This window comes from Pseudochaenichthys georgianus, chromosome 9 (assembly GCF_902827115.2).
Source record: "Pseudochaenichthys georgianus chromosome 9, fPseGeo1.2, whole genome shotgun sequence".
Classification (NCBI taxonomy): domain Eukaryota; kingdom Metazoa; phylum Chordata; class Actinopteri; order Perciformes; family Channichthyidae; genus Pseudochaenichthys; species Pseudochaenichthys georgianus.
This window is the reverse complement of record NC_047511.1, coordinates 8,368,852-8,389,584: the sequence shown is the minus strand read 5'-3', so window position 1 is coordinate 8,389,584 and position 20,733 is coordinate 8,368,852. Positions and strand designations below refer to the sequence as shown.

The window sequence follows — 20,733 nt, the reverse complement described above, 5'->3', positions numbered from 1 at the left end:
ACTGTCATGTTCTGACAGGAATCGACATATATTTTCTTCTTAAATCAATGTGTGTCTTGTGACGCTTTCGCCAAGCTATTACTCAGGGTGGGAGAGAAATGAACACTTCCAGAATATTGGCTTAGGCTATATTTTTTTTATTTGTCAACTAAAAGGACAAGTGTCAATTATTTCTGGGACGTGATTTTACTTTCTTTGAGTGTTTTATTATAATGTACTGTAGCCTATAGCCCATGTGTGAAAAAACGTTTTTTGTATGTAGGCTATTATAAGTGGACTAAAACACCCAGCCAGAGCTGTCATTCAGTAGGTGTAGTTAGTGGTGGAGCAGGCCGGATCCAGCAGCCTATAACAGGGCTGTGCTCACCTACTCGGTGCTCTGCAACACTGCGGCGGGCTGACAATGACTTGAATGCTGATTATTGTGAAGATCGACAAAGGACACGAGGAGAGGAGGATATGAACCGTTTCCTGAGAGCTGGGGAGAATGGAGGGTTGCTGACGGACTGCAGGGAGCTGTCACCCAACCACACCGCCTCCTCCTCCTCCTCCTCCTCCTCCTCCATCTCCATCACCTCCGCCTCCTCCAGCGCTCCTGGCTCAGCCGACAGAAACGCGGCCTTGCCCTCGCTCCAGACCCGGGGACCTGTCGGCGGAGGCGGCAGCGGCGGGTCGGAGCCGAGGAGATCCGCGCTTAGACGCAGCCGAGCCGGTCGGGAGGTACGAGAGGAACCGGAGGCGGCAGATCACTCAGCGGCTGCCGTGGCGGTGTGCGGCGGCGGCGAGCAGCAGCAGCAGCAGCAGCGTAGGGAGGCTCAAGGACGGAGCGGCGGTGGAGAAGGTGTGGAGATGATTTCAGCGGTCAGCAGAGACACTGACGGCCGTGGCGGGAGCGGCATCATCAACAACAACAACGGCGTCTCCGAAGTGACCACGGCCTCCTCTGCGACATGCGCCAAAGGCAAGGAGGAGAGAAAGGGGAAAAACGTTATCCGGGGCTGGAAGAGGGAGAGAGACAGGGAGAGGGACACTGCCGTTCCTCCAGCCCGGGTGAGGAAGGAGAAGCCCGGCGATGGCTCGTCTCCTCCTCCCTCCCTCTTCCTCCCGTCGTCCGCCCTGCTCGATCATCATCTGTGCCGCGACGGCCCCGGACACTGCCACTGCGCCGCGCCGGACTCCAGATCCATGGGAGATATTAGCAACATTAGCAACGTAAACAATAACAATATTAGCGGGATTAACGGCGGAGGTGTTGCCAATAAAACAGCGCTGGAGTGTGTTAAAAGCGGCGGAGGCGCTATTGTTGTCAGGCGGCAGCATGACGACACGCCGGCGGCCAAGAAACACAGAGGAGCCGAGAAGGTAAGCATCTCTTATTGTCTAGAGGCCAATAATAACACCAACACAAACACATCAGATGTCACCTCACACCTGCAGCTTCTTTACATGCAACACACACACACACACAGCAGATTAGAAGATGGGAAACATTAAGATAAAAGGAGAGAAATTAAGTATTTTGGACATTCAGAGCACACAGTGAGATGCAGGTGTGAGGAGGCCACAAAGAAGCCTGTACAGCAGCATGACACCCAGCAGGAATGTTTAAAGGGATGGAGTTTATGGAGGGATGGCTGCCTGCCTGCCTGCCTGCCTGCCACATTATATGTATTTCCTTTTGTCGTTGCCCAGCTGGTGTCATTGTCTCCCTGGCTGTCTGCTGTTAACATACTGATGTAAAGAGATGAGATTTTTTGTTTCTTCTTTTTTTGGAGGGGAGATGAAGAGAGAAGGAGGAAGGAAGCAGCAGCAGTTTATCCTCCATCCCTCTCCCCCTCCTCCTTTCAGTACCATTACATCCAGTCCTCCTTGTGTTTGCTGGATATTGAAGCAGAGAGCAACTATTTTACATGTGCTGCAGCAACTAAGCAAATGTATGAAGGAACACAAATGAGCCTCTTCCGCAAATCCTCCTTTTTGTTGAGTCTGCACAGGCTAAATTAATTTGGGAAATTACGCGGGATGTCAAAATAAATCAGGTGTAAGAGCGTGGATCAAAATGTTTTAAAATAAGACACAACAACTGCAGCTTGACAGGTAGGACTGGAGAGGCTTAAGCCCTTCAGAGCTCTTTTTTCCAGTGAGTCTAACAGGGATGTCACCACTTGTGAAATTATTTTCGGGTTTAAATAAGTCGTCCGCAGGAGAGACAAAGATGGAGGAAGATGGGTGGAGAGAGGTGAAGTGGGGAAAGAGATGTTTGATCGAGAGGGAGGAATCAGACGTGACAGCAGAGGACACGGGCTGAAAGAGTCTGAAAGGGAGGGAAAAAAAGAAACAGATGGAGGATGTCCAGAAGGAGGTTTTTTGTTCTTTTTTTGTAGATGCAAGATTAGACGAGGCAGGAAAAACCCAAAGCTTCTTCCCTGCTGCTGGCAGATGCCGCTGACAGGAGGAACGCTGGCCTGCCCTGGCTGCTTTGTTTATTTGTTGATCTGAAGGATTCCCATTCGGCTGTGAAACACACACACACACACACACACACACACACACACACACACACACACACACACACACACACACACACACACACACACACACACACACACACACACACACACACACACACGCACACGCACGCACGCTCACACACTTATGAGCTGCGTAGTGACTCTTATTAATTCCCTGTCAACAGAAATCTGGGATGCACTGAAGAGTCTTAGTGTCCTGTGACAGTTATAGTGGCGCTCCAGAGGCAATTAACACCTATAAATGATAAACACAGAGAATAATCTTGAGTTCAAAATGTAAATATTTGAATACTGAATGTTGGCTAAAATAACGGCTAGCTGAAAACATAAATAATAGACAAACAGACGCTTTTTCCTGTGTCAATAGAAATGCTTTTCAGACATTGTTGGATGAAGATTTCTAAAAGAAGAGATAAAGATGTTTCTGTACCTCTACCAAAAGTCTGTTTGTGCCCACCGCAGTATGAAAACTGAGAAATGGTACTCCAAATGAAACTGCATTTATAAAATCTGACATGGAAAATGGATAAACCTTAAAAATGCTTTTTGAACAAAACATTGTGTTGATGTTTGAAAGACTTTAAAAAAAAGGTTTCTACCGTTTTAACTTTCGTGGCGGTAAAATCCCAGGGTATTAAGATCAACAGACATCGTATCACATCAAATGTATTACATCTTGTATAGAACAGACTGTAGTTACCAGAGAAGTATGATCTCAATCATTTGTTTGAACCTTTTAATAACATTACTAGCAACAACCTGTGTGGTCATGTTGGTCAAATCTCATATGTCAGAGAAGCCAAATAGGAAGTAATAATAATTCATTGTATTTATTTTAGAGTTTTCCAAGTGCTCAAAGCCCCTTACATTACATATTAGACATGTAATCCAGTGAATACTGTGGACAATACCCACAGGAGAAATTTAGGGACAAGTGTCTTGCCGGTATGTTGTGGGAAACATCACATCCTCCACCCTGATCCTCAACACCGGAGCCCCTCAAGGCTGCGTGCTCAGCCCTCTCCTCTACTCCGTGTTCACTCACGACTGCGTGGCCACACACAGCTCCAACACCATCGTGAAGTTTGCTGACGACACGACCGTCATCGGCCTGATCACAGACGGCGACGAGACGGCGTACAGAGAGGAGGTCGGAAAACTGACATCTTGGTGCCAGGATAACAACCTCCATCTCAACGTCAGCAAAACAAAGGAGCTGATTGTTGATTACAGGAAGCAGCAGAGAGAGGGACACGCCCCCATCGCCATCAAAGGGACTATGGTGGAGAGAGTCAGCAGCTTGAGGTTCCTCGGTGTCCACATCACTGAGGGCCTGACATGGACTCTTCACACTACCACCATCACCAAGAAAGCTCGATAGCGGCTCTTCTTCCTCCGTGGAAAAAAGTGGATTTTGCATAATAGGTGACCTTTAACAATTACAAGTAAGGCACTGACAAACAACCAATGTCAAAACGATCAGATAGGCTAAAGTTGTAATTGAATACTTCAAGTCTTAGTTTACTGACTCTTTGTCCAGATATTTCTTACTCATTAGTACCTTACTTATTAGTTTTATAATAGAAGTTCTTGTACAGCTGCTTGTGATGAGATGATAAAGCACTGCTGTTTGTGCAGTTAATCTTATTATTTTAAAGAGATGAGCTGTTATTCTATGAATTGGTATATACAACCTTGACAGAATCCTGTCAGAAATATGGCACATATATTTTCTTCTAAAGAAAGACTTCAACTGCAGATGATTGTTGATGTAGAATTGTTTTTAGGATAAATATACCATCCAGTTGCAATATCAATACAATAATAGCTTCAACACAAAGTTCCACATTAGCTGACTTGTTCTGTTCCTAGGAAAATTCATGTTTATATCTCTAACACAATTGTAGGAAATAAAAAACAGATAAATACTACCTCAAGTTAAATTCCATCTTTAGATGGTTTTACAAATATTTCTGTTAAATCAAAAATCTAAATGTGTAATCTTATATACACCATTCTCATGGAAGACGTGGTCACTTGTCAGGGACATGTCTGCCAGAACAGCTAAAGTTTTAAACTGGACCTTAAAGAGCCTGTGAAAGCCTCCCAACAACTGTTGTGCAATGAAATATTGGGCTACTAGTCATCTCGAACCGTCAGTTTAAAAAATAAGTTGCGATACCGTTCCGATAAATATCAATAATTTCGAACATCGCGGGGAAATTCCTTCGACTCATTTTGAAGTTTTGGGGGAAGCCGGAAGTGACGTCAATGCGGGAACGCTCCGAGAGCCAAACACGGACAAAGTGTGTTGTTATGCGTAGAAATGGTGAATGACTGAGTTTAGGCACGTCAATAACGTTGTAATGAAGTTGACTACAGTATATTCATATTTGTCAGTGCTTTCATGTCAATTCGGCGAACATAAACATAAATGATCGTGGTGAAGATGATGATTCAATTAGGATTAAAAATCGGTAGTGAGAGCTGCTGAATTTCCTCCTGTCGGATGTGATATAAAAACAAATCGATTATTTTTGTAGTTGTAAACTCAAGTGGATTAAACTACATTTATTAGTGCTTTCATGTCAATTCGGCGAACATATGATACATTAAATGATCGTGAGGATGATGATTAAAAATCATTTGTTTGAGCCGGTCTGCATTTCCTGATGAGAAAACAAACCGATGCTTTTTGTAGTTGTAGTACACCAACATGGATTAAACGTGTGGTTTTTTTACCACAATGTTGGGGAAATTAATGGATAAAATGCACGGATTATGATTTATGATCATGATTATTATTATTCCCACTCCGATCGGGACACTAGGTCCACCGTTTCCCCGCAGCGAGGCTCCCCCCCGTTGACAGTTTATGTGGGCTGGGCTGGGTGCAGTGGCGGACTGGCCATCGGGACAAATCCCCATGGGCTGGTACCGAAGTGGGCCGGTCGGATAAGTCACTAGCACATCCCCCACTCCCCCTGTTGACAATTTACTAGCGGTACTGAAGTGGGCCGGTCGAGAGTCCCGGGCTGATTTTTAGTCCCAGTCCACCACTGGCTACATGACCGTATTATCGCCCATATTGACGCACCTCATTCCTAAACTTCTAACAGATACAACATAAACCGATCCTTCAGCCTCATATGAGCTCTCAGACACGTTCAAAATTAAACTGTCATCGCTGTCTGAGCTTGCTGCTGTCTCCGCCATCGTGCGTTTACATGCAGATGCTGGGATCCGGAACTGTGCAGCTGGAGCTCTTGGCCCGCAATGACGTCACACATCATTTGGCGGGATTTGAAGAATCCCAGAGAAGATCCAGAATATGGTCAACATTGAAGGGCAGATTAATGGTTATCAAAGTACAAATATCCAAAATCAGTTCAGTAATGGTTTTCAAGGGAACAATATTTACTCAAATTGATGGGTTTGGATGATGGGGGAAACTCGTGTCACAGGCTCTTTAATGTAATGTAGATGGTGTTGTTGGTATTAGTTGCACCCATGATTAACAAGTTAAATGTCTGCTTAAATGTATCAGGAGATGTTTAAATAATTTCTTCTTGCATGGGAAAGGAGCCTTTTTAAGTAATTTGTCTGATCCACTGTTCTCTCCATCAGCCAGACATCAACATGACTCTTCCTACAGCTGAACGCACTTCTACGCTGTCATCGTGGTCTTTGCTTCTGATTTTTAAAATCTAAGTGTATGACTGCTAAAACAGCACAGTTCTTTTCACTCTATCCTCCTTCTCTAACTCCTTATATCTGGACTCTTTTTTAACCCACATGCAAACTGAGTTGCTGTTGACTGAGGTTATAAAGTTCGGCATTCAAAATACCGTAAAAGTCAAATGCCGTAAAGGTCAAAATAAAATGAAAGAGACACCCATGCATCTTGAATCAAACACTGCAGTTTCCATGATACAGTTTTAGACCTTTTTGGACGAGTGAACTGAATCAACCCAAATCACATACAAGAAAGAGTATGGAGATTTAAAGATGCATTTAAATTGAACAGTATTTTGAATTAAATAGTTATATACCCCTATTATTAGAGAGAGGCATCACACATATTTTGCAGAGGTTGTTGTGTGCTTATTTAAAAGTGAAATTGATTTTGGTTGACACAATGGGCGTTTCAGCTGTGTTTTTCTGTCTGTCCCATGCACATCTTTTACAGCGGTTGAACTGATTGCATATATTAGCTGTAAAGCTATTTTGTTCCATTTAATGTGGAAAATGATGGTAATTGCATTGATGACCTTCACTTATTACTGTGCCTGTTCCATGGACTATTTGAAAATTGGACGTAGTCATCGAGAGTTCACCCATCGGTTTCTGAAAAGCCTCCGCGTAGCTCAAAGTGGTTGGTTACCAATGTCCCTATCTTGGCAGTAACTACTACACCTTATCCATGTAGTAAACCATGTATGCTGTTTTTCATGGCACTCCATCTAAAAGTAGTTGAGATATTTCAGTCTGGACAAAAGTGGTGGATCAACTAACCATCATGGCTATCAGCTGTAGATATATAGCCATACCATACAAACTGTCCCATTTAAAGATCTTTAGAGTGACGGCTGAAATGATAAAAATTCCATTTAATTTCTGACCCGGCCTTTGTTGACAGATATAAAAAGCAGTTCTGCGGCTGCTAAAGCTCAGACTGTCATCTGCATGACAATGAGATGCACTTGGGTTATTCTGTGAATGACAGAGGCTGCTCTGCTATCACTTCCTGTCTGTCAAAGTGGATCCCTGCAGGCTGCATAAAGAAGAATCAACAAACACAACTCCTGCTTCTGATGTATTTTATTGGTTTATCTTGAATTCTGATCACCTCGCAGGAGCGTTAACATTCACGTTAATATCCGTGTATACCTGAGGAATTTGGAGTGATTCCAGCACATCCTGTTTACTGTAACGGCAGACGGCTGAGATGTTATGAAACCTCGCCAGTCATCACGATTGATTTGGTGGAGCTTTTAACATTGTTTGCTCATACTCGGTTTCCATGGCGACAAGGAGTGTTTTTTAGTTTGATTAAAGAGGGTTGTGATTGGGGTGTGATGTCGCATTGAAACGGCTGATCCCGGGGGAGCGAGCATCGGGATGAAGAAGGACACACGTTTCATTTCGAAATACAATTGCATAAGAAGCCAAATTCACGAAAAAATTCCAAAAAGAAAAGTAGCCCTCCAATGATGAAAAATGCCACCTTGTTTTTGGATTTCTTTCATTGGATTTACGTTTTGGGTGTATCCAAATCATGGGGTGTAAACACAAATGTCTCTCTTTAAGTAACACAGAGCTAGACAGGGCATAAGTGCTGCATTCCCAAGTGGGATAATTCACTTGAACACCCCCTCAAGCTGGTACAATAGAAATCAATGTATCGTTTAATCATTATGAGAAATAAAATACAACAGTTTTACCGTCCATGTTGTTACCACATAACCAATTAAAGATCATGAATATGAACACATTCACAAGTCTAGAAATGGGCTATCTAAGGAGCTTCTGAAATCTATGCTGCCCGAGTGCCATAACACTGTTGTTGACTTTGTCTTTACCAATCTGTGATAAACTGTTCACTGTCGTCCTATCATTAAAACAAGAATTTGGCAAAAAAACTATAATAATCAAACACTAACCAGGTATGATCATTGTACATTTAAGAGGGAGATAAAGTGCTTTACATATGCAATAAAAAAGCATCAGCATGACATGCCAAACAATATGAAATAAAAAAGCAGAACACAAATTAAAATCAATGGAATACATTTAAAAATATGTTGCAGTTCTCTGCTTAAAACACAATGCCATCATGTTAATTACATCCATTCAGGCATGGTATTTATTGCATATCAGGTTAGGAAGGTGCATCTGCTAACACTTAACTATCTGCACATATGGAATATAACACAAAGACAATCAGGATATGAAAATGATGGTGTCTTTGTGTTGGTGAGCTAACAGTCTGCGAACAACAGCCTGGAGCTTCACTTGCTGATAACACATTTTTCTCACTAACCATTTTGAGGATTTAGTGCGAGTGGGCCAGAGCTCCCCCAAATTTCATAGCAGAGAAAAAACGACTTTTAATTACAGCATCTTCATAACAGATTCATAAAATATGAATTAAAAGACACACCCCAAGGGTTTTTATGCATTTAATACAACATTTCTATTCCAATTGGTTTAAAACATATATTTTAACTTTCAACACAGATGTCGACTTTATCACAAGGCAAGTTTCTTTCTACAAGAGCATCAGCCTGTAAGGATGAAACTGTAGAGCAGCCTTACCATTTTAATACACCTTGCTCATGTTCACAGTATTACACTTACAAAGTGTTAATGACGCTGAAAAGAAAAATAACAAAAACGCGTTAATGATACTATTCAATTCAACATATATTGTTCCAGTGGGAAAGAAAACTGAAATATTAAAATAATTATTTTCAGTTTAGAATATTCTTATTGTAAATGAATTACTTAAGTATTATTAAACATGTACATGCATGAAAGTATAATTAAGAGAACAATAAAATGCATTATTGTTTATGTTCATTATAAGGTTTTTTTTAATCTTTTGATCCCTGGCAGGATTTAAGTATGGGTCTGTCCTTTTTTTGCCATCATCAGACAAAGGTCACCTGTCCTCAGGATCACATGTCCACATGACCTGATAATAATCAGCACTTTGATGTTGTTTATCCTTCGATTTTCAAAGATTATTGGCTGCAGCGGATCTCAGCCATGCTTCGCTTTGGTCAGACAGTTAACAGCCAGCCAGTCAGACGTCTTCCCAAATACACTCATCACATTTTTCTAAAGGCACAACATGTCTGCTGCTGACTCTGGATGTGAATTTCTAAACGGGGACAAACTAACTGGGGATCTGACCGATCTGACTGTCTGCGAAGATGTCAAGTCTGACATGTGCGAAGACATTTACAGCTTTTAAACTGTGAGTCATATCCACAATAATTTTTAGCAAGGAATGAGTTTCTGTTTTTTTAAGAGGTTTGTACCTCTCTGTATAAAACCATGACAAATACCAACAGTCCAAGTTGTAAAGCTAAAAGTATTTTTTAGAAGGGAATAGGTTAAAAGAAAGATAAATCACCAGAAGAAGGCAGACAGGAAGTACACACTGACAGGAACACGGTATGAGCTCTGGCAGTGTTTAAGGACTTGTTAGTGGAAAATAAAATGTGAACAGACTCGGACAGTTACAGAATAACTCGATCAGTGCTGCCGTCTTTTTAAGTTACGTTGCTGTTGCCGCAGTTTAAGCCGTTGGTAGGCCATGGAACGGAGTATTTTTTTCTTAGCAGAAGCAATACGATAATTTATAAGTCAATCAAATAATTTTCAATTAATATTGGGAGTCAAGTCATTCGTTTATTTAGTAAGGCAAGGCAAGGCAAGTTTATTTATATAGCACTTTTCAACACAAGGCAATTCAAAGTGCTTTACAAAAAACGAAAGACATTAAGAAAATGGCATTTAAAATCAGTCATTAAAAATAAAAGCTAATAAAATAAACATAAAAAGAAAAAATACATGGATAAAAGTTACAGTGCAGTCTAAGATATGAATAGTTCAATTAAAAGCAGCGACAAAAAGAAAAGTCTTCAGCCTGGATTTAAAAGTAGTTAGAGTTGCAGGGGACCTGCAGGTTTCTGGGAGTTTGTTCCAGATATTTGGAGCATAATAACTGCACGCTGCTTTACCATGTTTAGTTCTGACTCTGGGGATAGAAAGCTGACCAGTCCCTCAAGACCTGAGAGATCTGGATGGTTCATAATTTAGCAGGAGGTCAGAAATGTATTTTGGGCCTAAACCATTCAGTGCTTTATAAATTCAGTATTTTGAAATCTATTCTTTGACACACAGGAAGCCAGTGTAAAGACTTCAGAACAGGAGTGATGTGATCCACTTTCTTAGTGTTAGTGAGGACTCGAGCAGCAGCGTTCTGAATCAGCTGCAGCTTTCTAATAGATTTTTTAGTGAGACCTGTGAAGACACCATTGCAGTAGTCGAGTCTACTGAAGATAAAGGCATGGACAAGTTTTTCCAAATCCTGCTGTGACATTAGTCTTTTAATCCTAGATATGTTCTTTAGGTGATAGTAGGCTGATTTAGTAACTGTTTTAATGTAACTGTTGAAACTCAGGTCAGAGTCCATGACTACACCTAGATTTCTGGCTTTATCTGTTGTTTTGAACATTGCAGGCTGAAGCTCAGCGCTAACTTTTATACATTCTGCCTTGGCTCCAAAAACCATTACCTCAGTTTTATCTTTGTTTAATTGGAGAAAGTTCTGACACATCCAGTCATTGATTTGTGCAATGCACTTACTCAGTGTTTGAATTGGAGCATAGTCTCCTGGTGAAATTGTTACGTAAATGTGTGTGTCATCCGCATAGCTATGGTAACTTATTTTGTTGTTTTTCATTATCTGAGCCAGTGGTAGCATGTAGATGTTAAAGAGAAGAGGCCCCAAGATGGAGCCTTGAGGTACCCCACATGTCATATTTGTCAACTCAGATGTGTATTTACCTATAGAAACAAAGTTGTTTCTGTCCTTTATGTAGGATTCAAACCAATTTAGAACTGTTTCCGAAAGTCCCACCCAGTTTTCCAGTCGGTCTGTTGTGGTCAGAGACGTGCACACATAGACTAGGTAGTGCTTGAGCACCTGCCCGTTTTGCCCTCTGGACAGCAATGTGCCCTTTTGAAAGTTCGTTTTTTTTACAGTGTACTGTATGTGGCTCATGGTAACATCGATCAAGTCTGGATTAAAAGCTTCTAATATATACAACAATGCCCCAAATGCGCGTTGTAATTTTGTCAGACATCCCCACACGTGCCTGGGCCGCGGCACTCCCGTACGTGCCCTGGCTGCAGCCCCTCCCTTCCCTGCTCTCAACGTGAACGCGCAGCGCGCAGAGCTGACAGTCAAGTCACTCAGTCAGACAGGCCACGGCGGGTGTGTGGTGCAGCAGCACGATTAAAAGTGCTATAGTGACGACCAAGTAAGTAACCACCAGGTAACAAATACAAAGAGTGTATTTTTTAATCCCCTAAATCAGATGCTAAACTATACAGGGTTCGTACGGTCATTGAAAACCTGGAAAAGTCATGGAAATTCAAAATGCAAATTCCAGGCCCTGGAAAAGTTATGGAAAACAATATTTTTCCCAAAGTTTTGGAAAAGTCATGGAAATGTAACTAAAGTTGCGTCAAATATAATTTACATATTATCTAATCGCCGAAATAATCTGCGGTCGCGATGGCACATAACAGTTTATGTGCCATCATGATGATGACGCGCATGGTGTTATTTTTTAATATATGAAGCGCGAGCTGTGTGCTCGAGTCTTCTTGCCTGTCGGGCCGGCTGAACTCTGCAGCTACATTATCTACGGTGTGTTCGTTAACTGTGTGGAGTCACTGTGGCACAGACTGAGCCGCTGGTGAACAGCTGTTAGAACGGGCCGTTCAGGTGTTCAGAGCAGAGCGGCAGAGCTGATGTGAACTGAACAGTTTTTCTGTCGCAATATCATTGTCACTATCTGCTAACGTTAGCTTTAGCCTTCGTTTTCTAATAGTTTTTTTCATAGGCTATAAACAGAGGTGGTATAAGTATAGAGATTGTACTAGAGTAAAAGTAGAAGTACTCAGATCTTGTACTTGAGTAAAAGTAGAAGTACCAGAGTGTAGGAATACTCTGTTACAGTAAAAGTCCTGCATTCAAAATGTTCCTCAAGTGAAAGTAGAAAAGTATTATACAAATACTAAGAGGCATGAAAATACATTTTCAAAATGCTCAACAGTGCTGCCAAAATTATAAACTGACTGCTACACAATTAAAATAAATGCTTTTATATATTTCTACGAGATGTAACTCTTTGGCCTTTCTGTTATTATTACCTGCTGCTTTAGTTGTTCTGACTGGTGGTCAACAGTGTCAAACGCAGCACTGAGATCTAATAATACTACTAACACTGAAGTTCTGCCACTGTCTGTGTTTAAGTGGATGTCATTAAAGACCTTTACAAGAGCAGTCTCAGTGCTGTGGTTTGGACGAAAGCCTCACTGGAACACATCAAAACAGTCATTTAAATGCAAGAAATTACTCAACTGTTGAAAAACAACTTTTTCAATGATTTTACCTAGAAATGGCAGGTTTGATATGGGCCTGTAATTGTTCATTACTGAAGCATCTAGATCAGGGGTGGGTAATTATTTTTTCCATGGGGCCACATGAGAAACTGAAAATATTGTGGAGGGCCGGGCCAAAAGGCTGAACTCAATTCTGCATAATATTAATTGTATTTCTTTATAAAAAGCAGTAAATAGCATTGTTTTGACAAGCTGGTAAGAGTATATGTTATAGTTAAGCAATGAAAAAGTGAGGTTGCTTTACAAAAAAATGTCATTTATTAAATCGAATTTTCCAAAACAATGGTAAACAAAATGAACGTTGTTCACCATTTGTGACTCATATTAGTAAACATTTTCAGTCACATTCACTCAAACACATTTTGAGTTTCATTTACTGTTGGAAAGAGGTTCTTAGCATTCTAAAGACATCACAATATTGTCTTTGTACTCCAAATATTAAGCAAGATATATCATATTGAACTGTCACTAAACATCACTGAACTGTGATTTTGAGAAAAAAGGCTTCCAAAGAAAGTGTCCCAGTTCACTGCTAGTTGGTGCCTTTAAATGCCAACATTTGTAGTCTAACCACCTCATTTGGTGTTTTTAAGTTCTCTTTTCTTGTTCAGTGAGAGAAATCTAGCGCATCGAAGTCAGGTTGAATGTCTGAGGTGGAGATGCGAAGCACAGCTGACAGATGATCATCAGTGAGGGAGGATCTATACCTGGATTTTTGAAACTTCATAATTGAAAATGTTTGTTCACATATGTAGGTAGAGCCAAAGAGAACCAACATCTTCTGAGCATGTCTCCTCATGTTTGGAAAGTTCTCCTCCTTGAGAGAAGAGTAGAAATCCAGCAGAGATGCTGACTTAAAGTGCTCTGCCAGTACTGCATCAGACTGCAGGTCGATGAGTTCCAGTTGAACATCACTGGGTGCATTATCCACACTGCAGGTAAAGGGAGAGGAAACCAGCTGCATTTCATCCTCGATTTTTCTGAGATCTTTAAATCGCCTTGAAAACTCACCATGCAATGCTCCCAACATGGATGAGTACCTGCAGAGGTGATCAGCTGATGGTGTGACTTCTTTCAGAGTTTGCATGTGAGTGAGCCGATGTCACGATGCTCAGTCTCATGCTCCTCCAAAAGTGTGACAAACTGTCTGTGATTCAATGCCCGTTCTCTGATGAAGTTTACTATTTTAGTAACAACATCAATAACATGGTCAATTTTTAGCACAGACTTGCACAACACATGTTGGTGTATAATACAATGCAAACATACCAGTTTCTGATCCGCGTCGATTTCAGTCACTTTATCTTGCATACGTTTCAAAAGTCCGAAATTTTTTCCGGTAAGATTTGGACAACCGTCCGTTGTGACACCTGCCAGTCTGTCCCATTTCAGTCCCAGCGTGTCCATGCACTCGTTTACCTCCGTGAACAGATCGCTCCCTGTCGTCGTCCCTTTCATCGACCGCATTGCTGCCAGCTCCTCCGTAATCTTGAAGTCCGGTGTTATCCCGCGGACGAATACGAGTAACTGGGCTGTGTCGCGGACATCACAGCTCTCGTCCAAAGCCAAGGAGAAAAAGGCGAAACTTGCCCCTTCATGTTGCAGCTGAAGCTCCAGATTCCCCGCAATTTCCTCGATCCTTCTAGTCACGGTTCGCCTGGACAGCGGGACTTGCTCAAATGCGGCTTTTTTTTCAGGGCATATTAGTGCTGCAGAGTCCACCAAGCACTCTTTGACAAACTCCCCCTCCGAGAACGGCTTACTGTTTTTAGCGATTTTGTGGGATATCACAAAGCTGGTCTTGGTTGCTGCATCCCTGGATGTGTGAAGCTTGGTAAAAAAGCCTTGCTGCTTTTGCAGCTTAGCTAGCAAAGCTTCCGATGTCCGCGCCCTTTCAGCGTCAGTCAAGTTTTTATATTTCTCCGCGTGTTTCGTCTCGTAATGCCGACTCACATTGAAGTCCTTAAAAACGGCCATCTGCTCCCCGCAAACTAAACACACGGCTTTACCTCCGACTTCAGTAAATAAATACTTAGCAGTCCAATTTGTGTTGAAAACCCTGCATTCAGCATCTACCTTTCTTTTTTTAGCGGACATTTTGAGGGCTAAAGTCGTCTTGTGACAAGGATCCAATCATGTGCACGTCTTGATATACGTATTGCGTCATTATGCACGTGAATAAAAAACAACTTCAAAATAAAAGCAATGCAGCTTTAGTCCATGCATGAGGTAAAGTTAGAAAATATGTTTATTTTGTCATTTCCAACACGGGCCGGTCAGAATCATCCCGCGGGCCGTATGTGGCCCGCGGGCCGTACAATGCCCAGGTCTGATCTAGATTATTCTTTTTTAAGAGCGGTTTAATGACTGCAGTTTTCAGGGCCTGTGGAAAAATACCTGAGTGAAGAGATTTGTTTACTATATGAAGTAGATCTGAGGCCATGCAAGGCAAAACATCTTTGAAAAATCCTGTTGGAATAATATCAAGGCAGCAGGAGGAGGACTTCAGAAGTTGTATAATGTCCTCTAAGTTTTTATCATTAATCTGATGGAATTGTGTCATGGTGTTTGACTTGATGTTAAGTGGACACAGAGACAACACATTTGCTGTACCTGATGCAGAGGCACTGACTGCTTGTCTGATTTTCTGAATGGTGTCAGTGAAGAAGGAGGCAAAATCATTGCACGCCCTGGTGGATAGAAATTCAGAGGCTACTGACACTGGGGGGTTAGTTAGTCTGTCGACGGTAGCAAACAAGGCACGTGCGTTGTTTTTGTTTTTGGTAATGATGTCAGAGAAGAACGATTGTCGTGCGTTTTTCAATTCCAAATTATAAAGGCCAAGTCTCTCTTTATAGATTTCAAAGTGAATCTGGAGATTTGTTTTTCGCCACCTACGTTCAGCTTTTCGACATTCTCTTTTTTCTGTTTTCACGGTCATGGCCTTTCTCCATGGAGATATTTTCTTCCCAGTCACTTCCTTTACCTTAGTTGGAGCAATAGCATCTATAACATTTTTAATTTTTGAATTAAAATGATCTACTAGCTCATTTACTGAGATGTTAGCAGGGGCAAGTGTGGTAGAAAAATTCTGAGTAAACATTTCCCTAGTATTTTCAGTTAAATATCGCTTTGTAGTTATCTCTTTTTGAACATTTTTGTGAACAGAAATAGAGCTCTCAAAGAACACACAGGAATGGTCAGAGAGCGCAACATCAGTCACCACAACCTTAGAGATATTCAGACCCTTTGAGATAATTAAGTCCAGAGTGTGCCCCTTATTGTGCGTGGGCTCCGTCACATGCTGAGTCAGTCCATAGCTATCAAGCACACAAAACAGTTCTTTAGCCCCTCTGTCCTGGGGGTTGTCAACATGGATGTTAAAATCACCAACAATGACTAGACGGTCAAAGTCAATACACACTATAGACAGCAGTTCAGTAAAGTCATCAAAAAAGCTTGCACAGTATTTGGGTGGTCTATAGATATTTAGGAACAGAACTCGAGAGGAGCATTTCAGCTGAAGGACCACATATTCAAAAGAATCAAAGTTTCCATACGATGTCTTCCTGCATTGAAGGGAATCATTGAACAGAATAGCAACTCCACCCCCTTTCTTATGCATTCTTTCCTGACTCATAAAACTAAAGTTGGGAGGGGTTGATTCTATAAGAACAGCTGCACTGTTATTTTGTTCAATCCAAGTTTCTGTTAAAAACATAAAATCGAGATTCTGCTCAGTGATAAAATCATTGATTAAAAATGTTTTTCCTGCCAGAGACCTGACATTTAATAAAGCTAGTTTAAGTTCGTTAAACACACTATCAGTCAGGTTTTGTGTAACAAGCTGTGGCTGACATGGAATCACTGCTAAATTAGATAAACTCACACAAACGTTTGAGCGCTTCCTGTATCTAAGATGATTCACCGCTCTTAATCTATTACCTATCAACACAGATATCGGCAAAGCTACAGGCAGGCAGGGCCCCGGCATGTCCTGGAAAGAGTTGAAAGTGCCATACGCCCTTGAGCCTGGTGGCGGGATAATGTGCAACAAGGTTTATCAAGTACTGTAAGGGACATTGTGCAGCAAGGCAGTCATTATTGAAAAAAGAACATCATGGAGTAAACTAAAAACAAAAACTTCCAATACATTTGACACAAACAGAACAACATCTTGAGGTTTAGGCAACAGAACTATTTGCCTATTACGCAAGGATCGTAATTTAGATTGGTGATAAACTGCGTGAAAATATGAGAAAAACCTATTTTGTGCAGCAGGCCCCTTACGACCCATATTTAAAACGGCCATATCATCTGATAGTATTTCAATGGGGGGGGGGGGGGGGAGGGGAAACTTGATCGCAGTGGAACAAGCTGTTAACAGAACACTGACATGTCATCACCTCAATGTGATACATTATTATTCAGGTTTGAGGTCAAGGGATTGTTTTGCAGCACTAAACGTAGGAGCTGGATCTATGGTGATCATTGTGGAATCATTGATTTGGCAATAAATAATATGACAAGTACTATGCCAAACACTGTGCAAGGATTGATGAAGAACCAGTGTTTTCCTAGACTTTCTCTTTTGTATCTGTTACAGTGTTTCCCTTAGGTGTACTGCTTTGGCAGGGTGCTGCTCGGATACTGAGCTGCCCCCAAAGAATTGTTTGGGGTACCCGCATTTTTTGTATCCTCTGGAGCAGAGAGAGGAGCTGCGGATTATTGTTATTGATATGGTACAGTAACAAAGCATTTGTACATTAAAAAGTCATAAAGTACAGTGTTACACTGTACTTTATTACTTTTATTCAAACTGTATTCCCTTCTTATCATGTAGCCTACACTTCTTCCTTTCATTGTTACATTTAAATCACCTGACTACAGCATATAACATACCTGCTGCAACCCTGTGCTGCTGCTGCTTCTCTCTGCCTCATCCTCTATTGCTGGAGGCAGCTCCACCTCATCTGATCTCTGATATGAAAGCAATCGTGTTATGATCATATTGAGCTATTGGTGTGAGTCTAACATTAAACAAGCAGTCTGCTTGTCATACATTGCTGACGATACATTTTAAGAGGTAATTTGTTGAGTCACTGCTGCTAAATGCCGGTAGCATCAAGCTTAAGGTGAACAGATTTTCAAAATTAAAACCGGGGACATTTAGAGTTTTGCGGTCAAAACATCATTAACATATCCAATTTTCTTCACTGTTAAAGAAAAGAGGGGGACAATTCTGGTTCAATTTAATTTGAACATTTTAACTGTTGGATACAAACAGAAGGATGATAGTATTTTATTTTGAAACTCTACATCAGATTTTCCTGATTTTCTTTGATTGACTTGATGGGGTTTCCTGCTATCACCCTGAAGTGAAGTAAGTATTTTATTGACTTCGAATGACTCTTTGATTATGGACAGTTCCATTAAATAATAATCAAAATATAGATGGACAATAGATCTAATTTGAGATTTTAACAAAACAGCATACATTTTAAATTGTGCTTCAGAAAGTAATGTTATTTTAGGAGTGTGATGTCAACATCAATTGAAAATAGTCACCCAGTGGAAATGTCCGATATGTCTTCATAACTGTATCCTTACATTTTACATTCACTCAGTTATAATGTGGTAGTTATACGTAGTTTGTTTTAAATTATTATTGATCACATTATATAGTACATATTTCTTTATTTAAGCTCCAACATGAATATGTTTGGTGTGTTTTTTAGGTATTCTTTCACACACACATACGGGTATTGGGCCGAGGGCGCCACCGTACTTCCGGTATCCGCCGTTTTACGCAAGGTGCAAGCAGGCCAAGGGTTTAGCCGTACACCTTCTAGGTGTTGCTAAGCTTCCTGTACTGAATATCATAGTCTATTGCCTTAATCAATATCTAGTCAACTCTAAAATACCACATATATGCAATGGCATGATAATATTATTGTGAGAAGTGGGGTATTCACCTGGTGTTTCCAGAAATTAGACGTAGATGCAGCCAAAATCGACGAAGGCCACTTTCGAGGGTCGTTTTACCATACATCTGCAGGCAGTCTGTAAGGGTAATCCGACAACCCACACAGCTCTAGTTTACGCTGGTAATGACCTAGAGCACACCCCTCAAGTCCAGAGATGTAATCCGAAGACATGCAGAGATTTCTTCGGTTGTTAATTCAGAAAAAAAAACTAGTGCGCTCTGCCTGGCTACGTTAGCTAGCTGTTTATATGTGCACCTCCAAGATATTTGCACCTCCAGGAAAATGGCGTATTTATATATATATATATGGCGCGCGTTGCATTGTGGGTAGCTCGTGACGTCACTGTGTGTGAAAGAATATTTGTTATTGACCGAGTAAACGCTTTTATTTTGAAGGCAGTTTTTACAGGCCTCTACCGTAATGCATAGGATATTCGCACCGCAATACAACGTGCGGGCTGGCTTGACTGTGTTTTCCGAAGTGGGGGCTGGCTTGACCGCAGTCTGTTTACCCAGTGTTTCCTGACATGAAACGTTTTATTTCACCTTGCTATGTGTTTTTAACGTATATTAAAAAACGGGGACATTTCCGGGGACAGTTTCAACCGGGGACAGGCCAATACAAACGGGGACTGTCCCCGGAAAACGGGGACGTCTGGTCACCCTAATCAAGCTAGCAAATCCTGCATTAGCCTCACATCAACAGGTGTAGACAGAACATCCAATTATCCTGAGCTAATTTACTGAATAAACCAACTCACATCTCCTGTCTTTTTTTTCACCCAACTCATTAGACTATTGTTCTGCTGGCGTTTCAGTGTTATTTTCTGTCAAATTCAATACTGTAGTTCAAAACCGCGGTACCTGCTAGTGCTCACCATATGTGAGCTATTTTTAGAATGCGCACGCTACGTTCGTTGTCGCGTTCGCGCGCGTCCACCTGGGCAGGCTGTGTGTGTCCTTCTCTCGTGACGATAACGGCTTGCGGTTAAAAAATAATAATAAACAAATTTGAAACTGGGGGACACACACACGGCCAGACAGCAGAGCTCGGGGCAATAATGCAGATTTGTTTGACTTTTTTACACTTTGTTGTTCTCCTCCTTTCCTCCGCTCTTGTCTCTGATTGTGAGTGTGTGTATTCGTGTGTGTGTGTGTGTGTGTGTGTGTGTGTGTGTGTGTGTGTGGGGGGGGGGGGCCTTCAGAAACAGAGCGAAGGGAGAATGTGAATACACAAAGCAGTGGACACTGAAACATGCACATACATTGGATAAATAATTATTTTTTTAAATAAAAAAAACATCTTGAATTTCAGGCGGGGCGCGGGGCTCCGTTGGCAGGGCACAGCGTCCCGCCAATACAATGGTAGGGGAAACACTGTGTTATAATTGGCTGTGCAGTGGTTTGGTGTCTGATCCAAGGGTCTCTTTTGGCCTGCTTTCGGTTCATTTGTTCCACAATTTCTGCCTGGGTGGTCGGAAGATGCCTTGGGTTGTGATTGTCTCTATTGACTGAAGACACATTTCTATCCTTGAACATGGTTTTCTTTTAGTTTACCTTGTTTGGAAAAATATGTTTTCTTTATTTGTATCCCCTTGCTTAAGAAAGGATGTGTCAATTTAAAGCTCAATGTTTGACTTGTGATGGTGGAAGAGTTTTGATTTAGTCTTTGTGTGTCAGCTCCACTGTGCTGTGATTGACAGGAGATTATTGGTTGAAAACATGGAAATCAGACAGGCTGAAGGCAGAGGAAGTCCCGCTGGTGAATTTGAAAAGAAACCTGAAGCGTCAGAAGTTTTTCCAAATGAGCAGGTGACCTTGAAAGTCCTTTTTTTCTCTTCAACACCTAGATTCATCAGTATGCTTCAGGCTCCTCTCACCATCCTGAAGAAAACTTTGAGAGTGAGATCTGCAGGTTTCTATTCTTCTAGGTCTGAACAAGAAAACAGTTTTACCAACAAATAAAAAGATGATTGTTGAATTTCAACAAAAGAATAAAGTCAATAAAAT

General features: G+C 41.4%; 1 protein-coding gene across 1 annotated transcript in view; it reads left to right on the top strand.

The window, feature by feature from the left end:
- The first annotated feature begins 239 nt into the window (after window positions 1-239).
- znf608 (zinc finger protein 608) overlaps window positions 240-20,733 on the top strand; it is a 90,487-nt gene continuing 69,993 nt past the window's right edge. Inside the window, exon 1 of the mRNA XM_034092080.1 lies at window positions 240-1,362. Within this exon, the coding sequence (XP_033947971.1) occupies window positions 460-1,362 (903 nt within the window). The 5' untranslated portion in view covers window positions 240-459. The remainder of the gene's footprint in view (window positions 1,363-20,733) is intronic.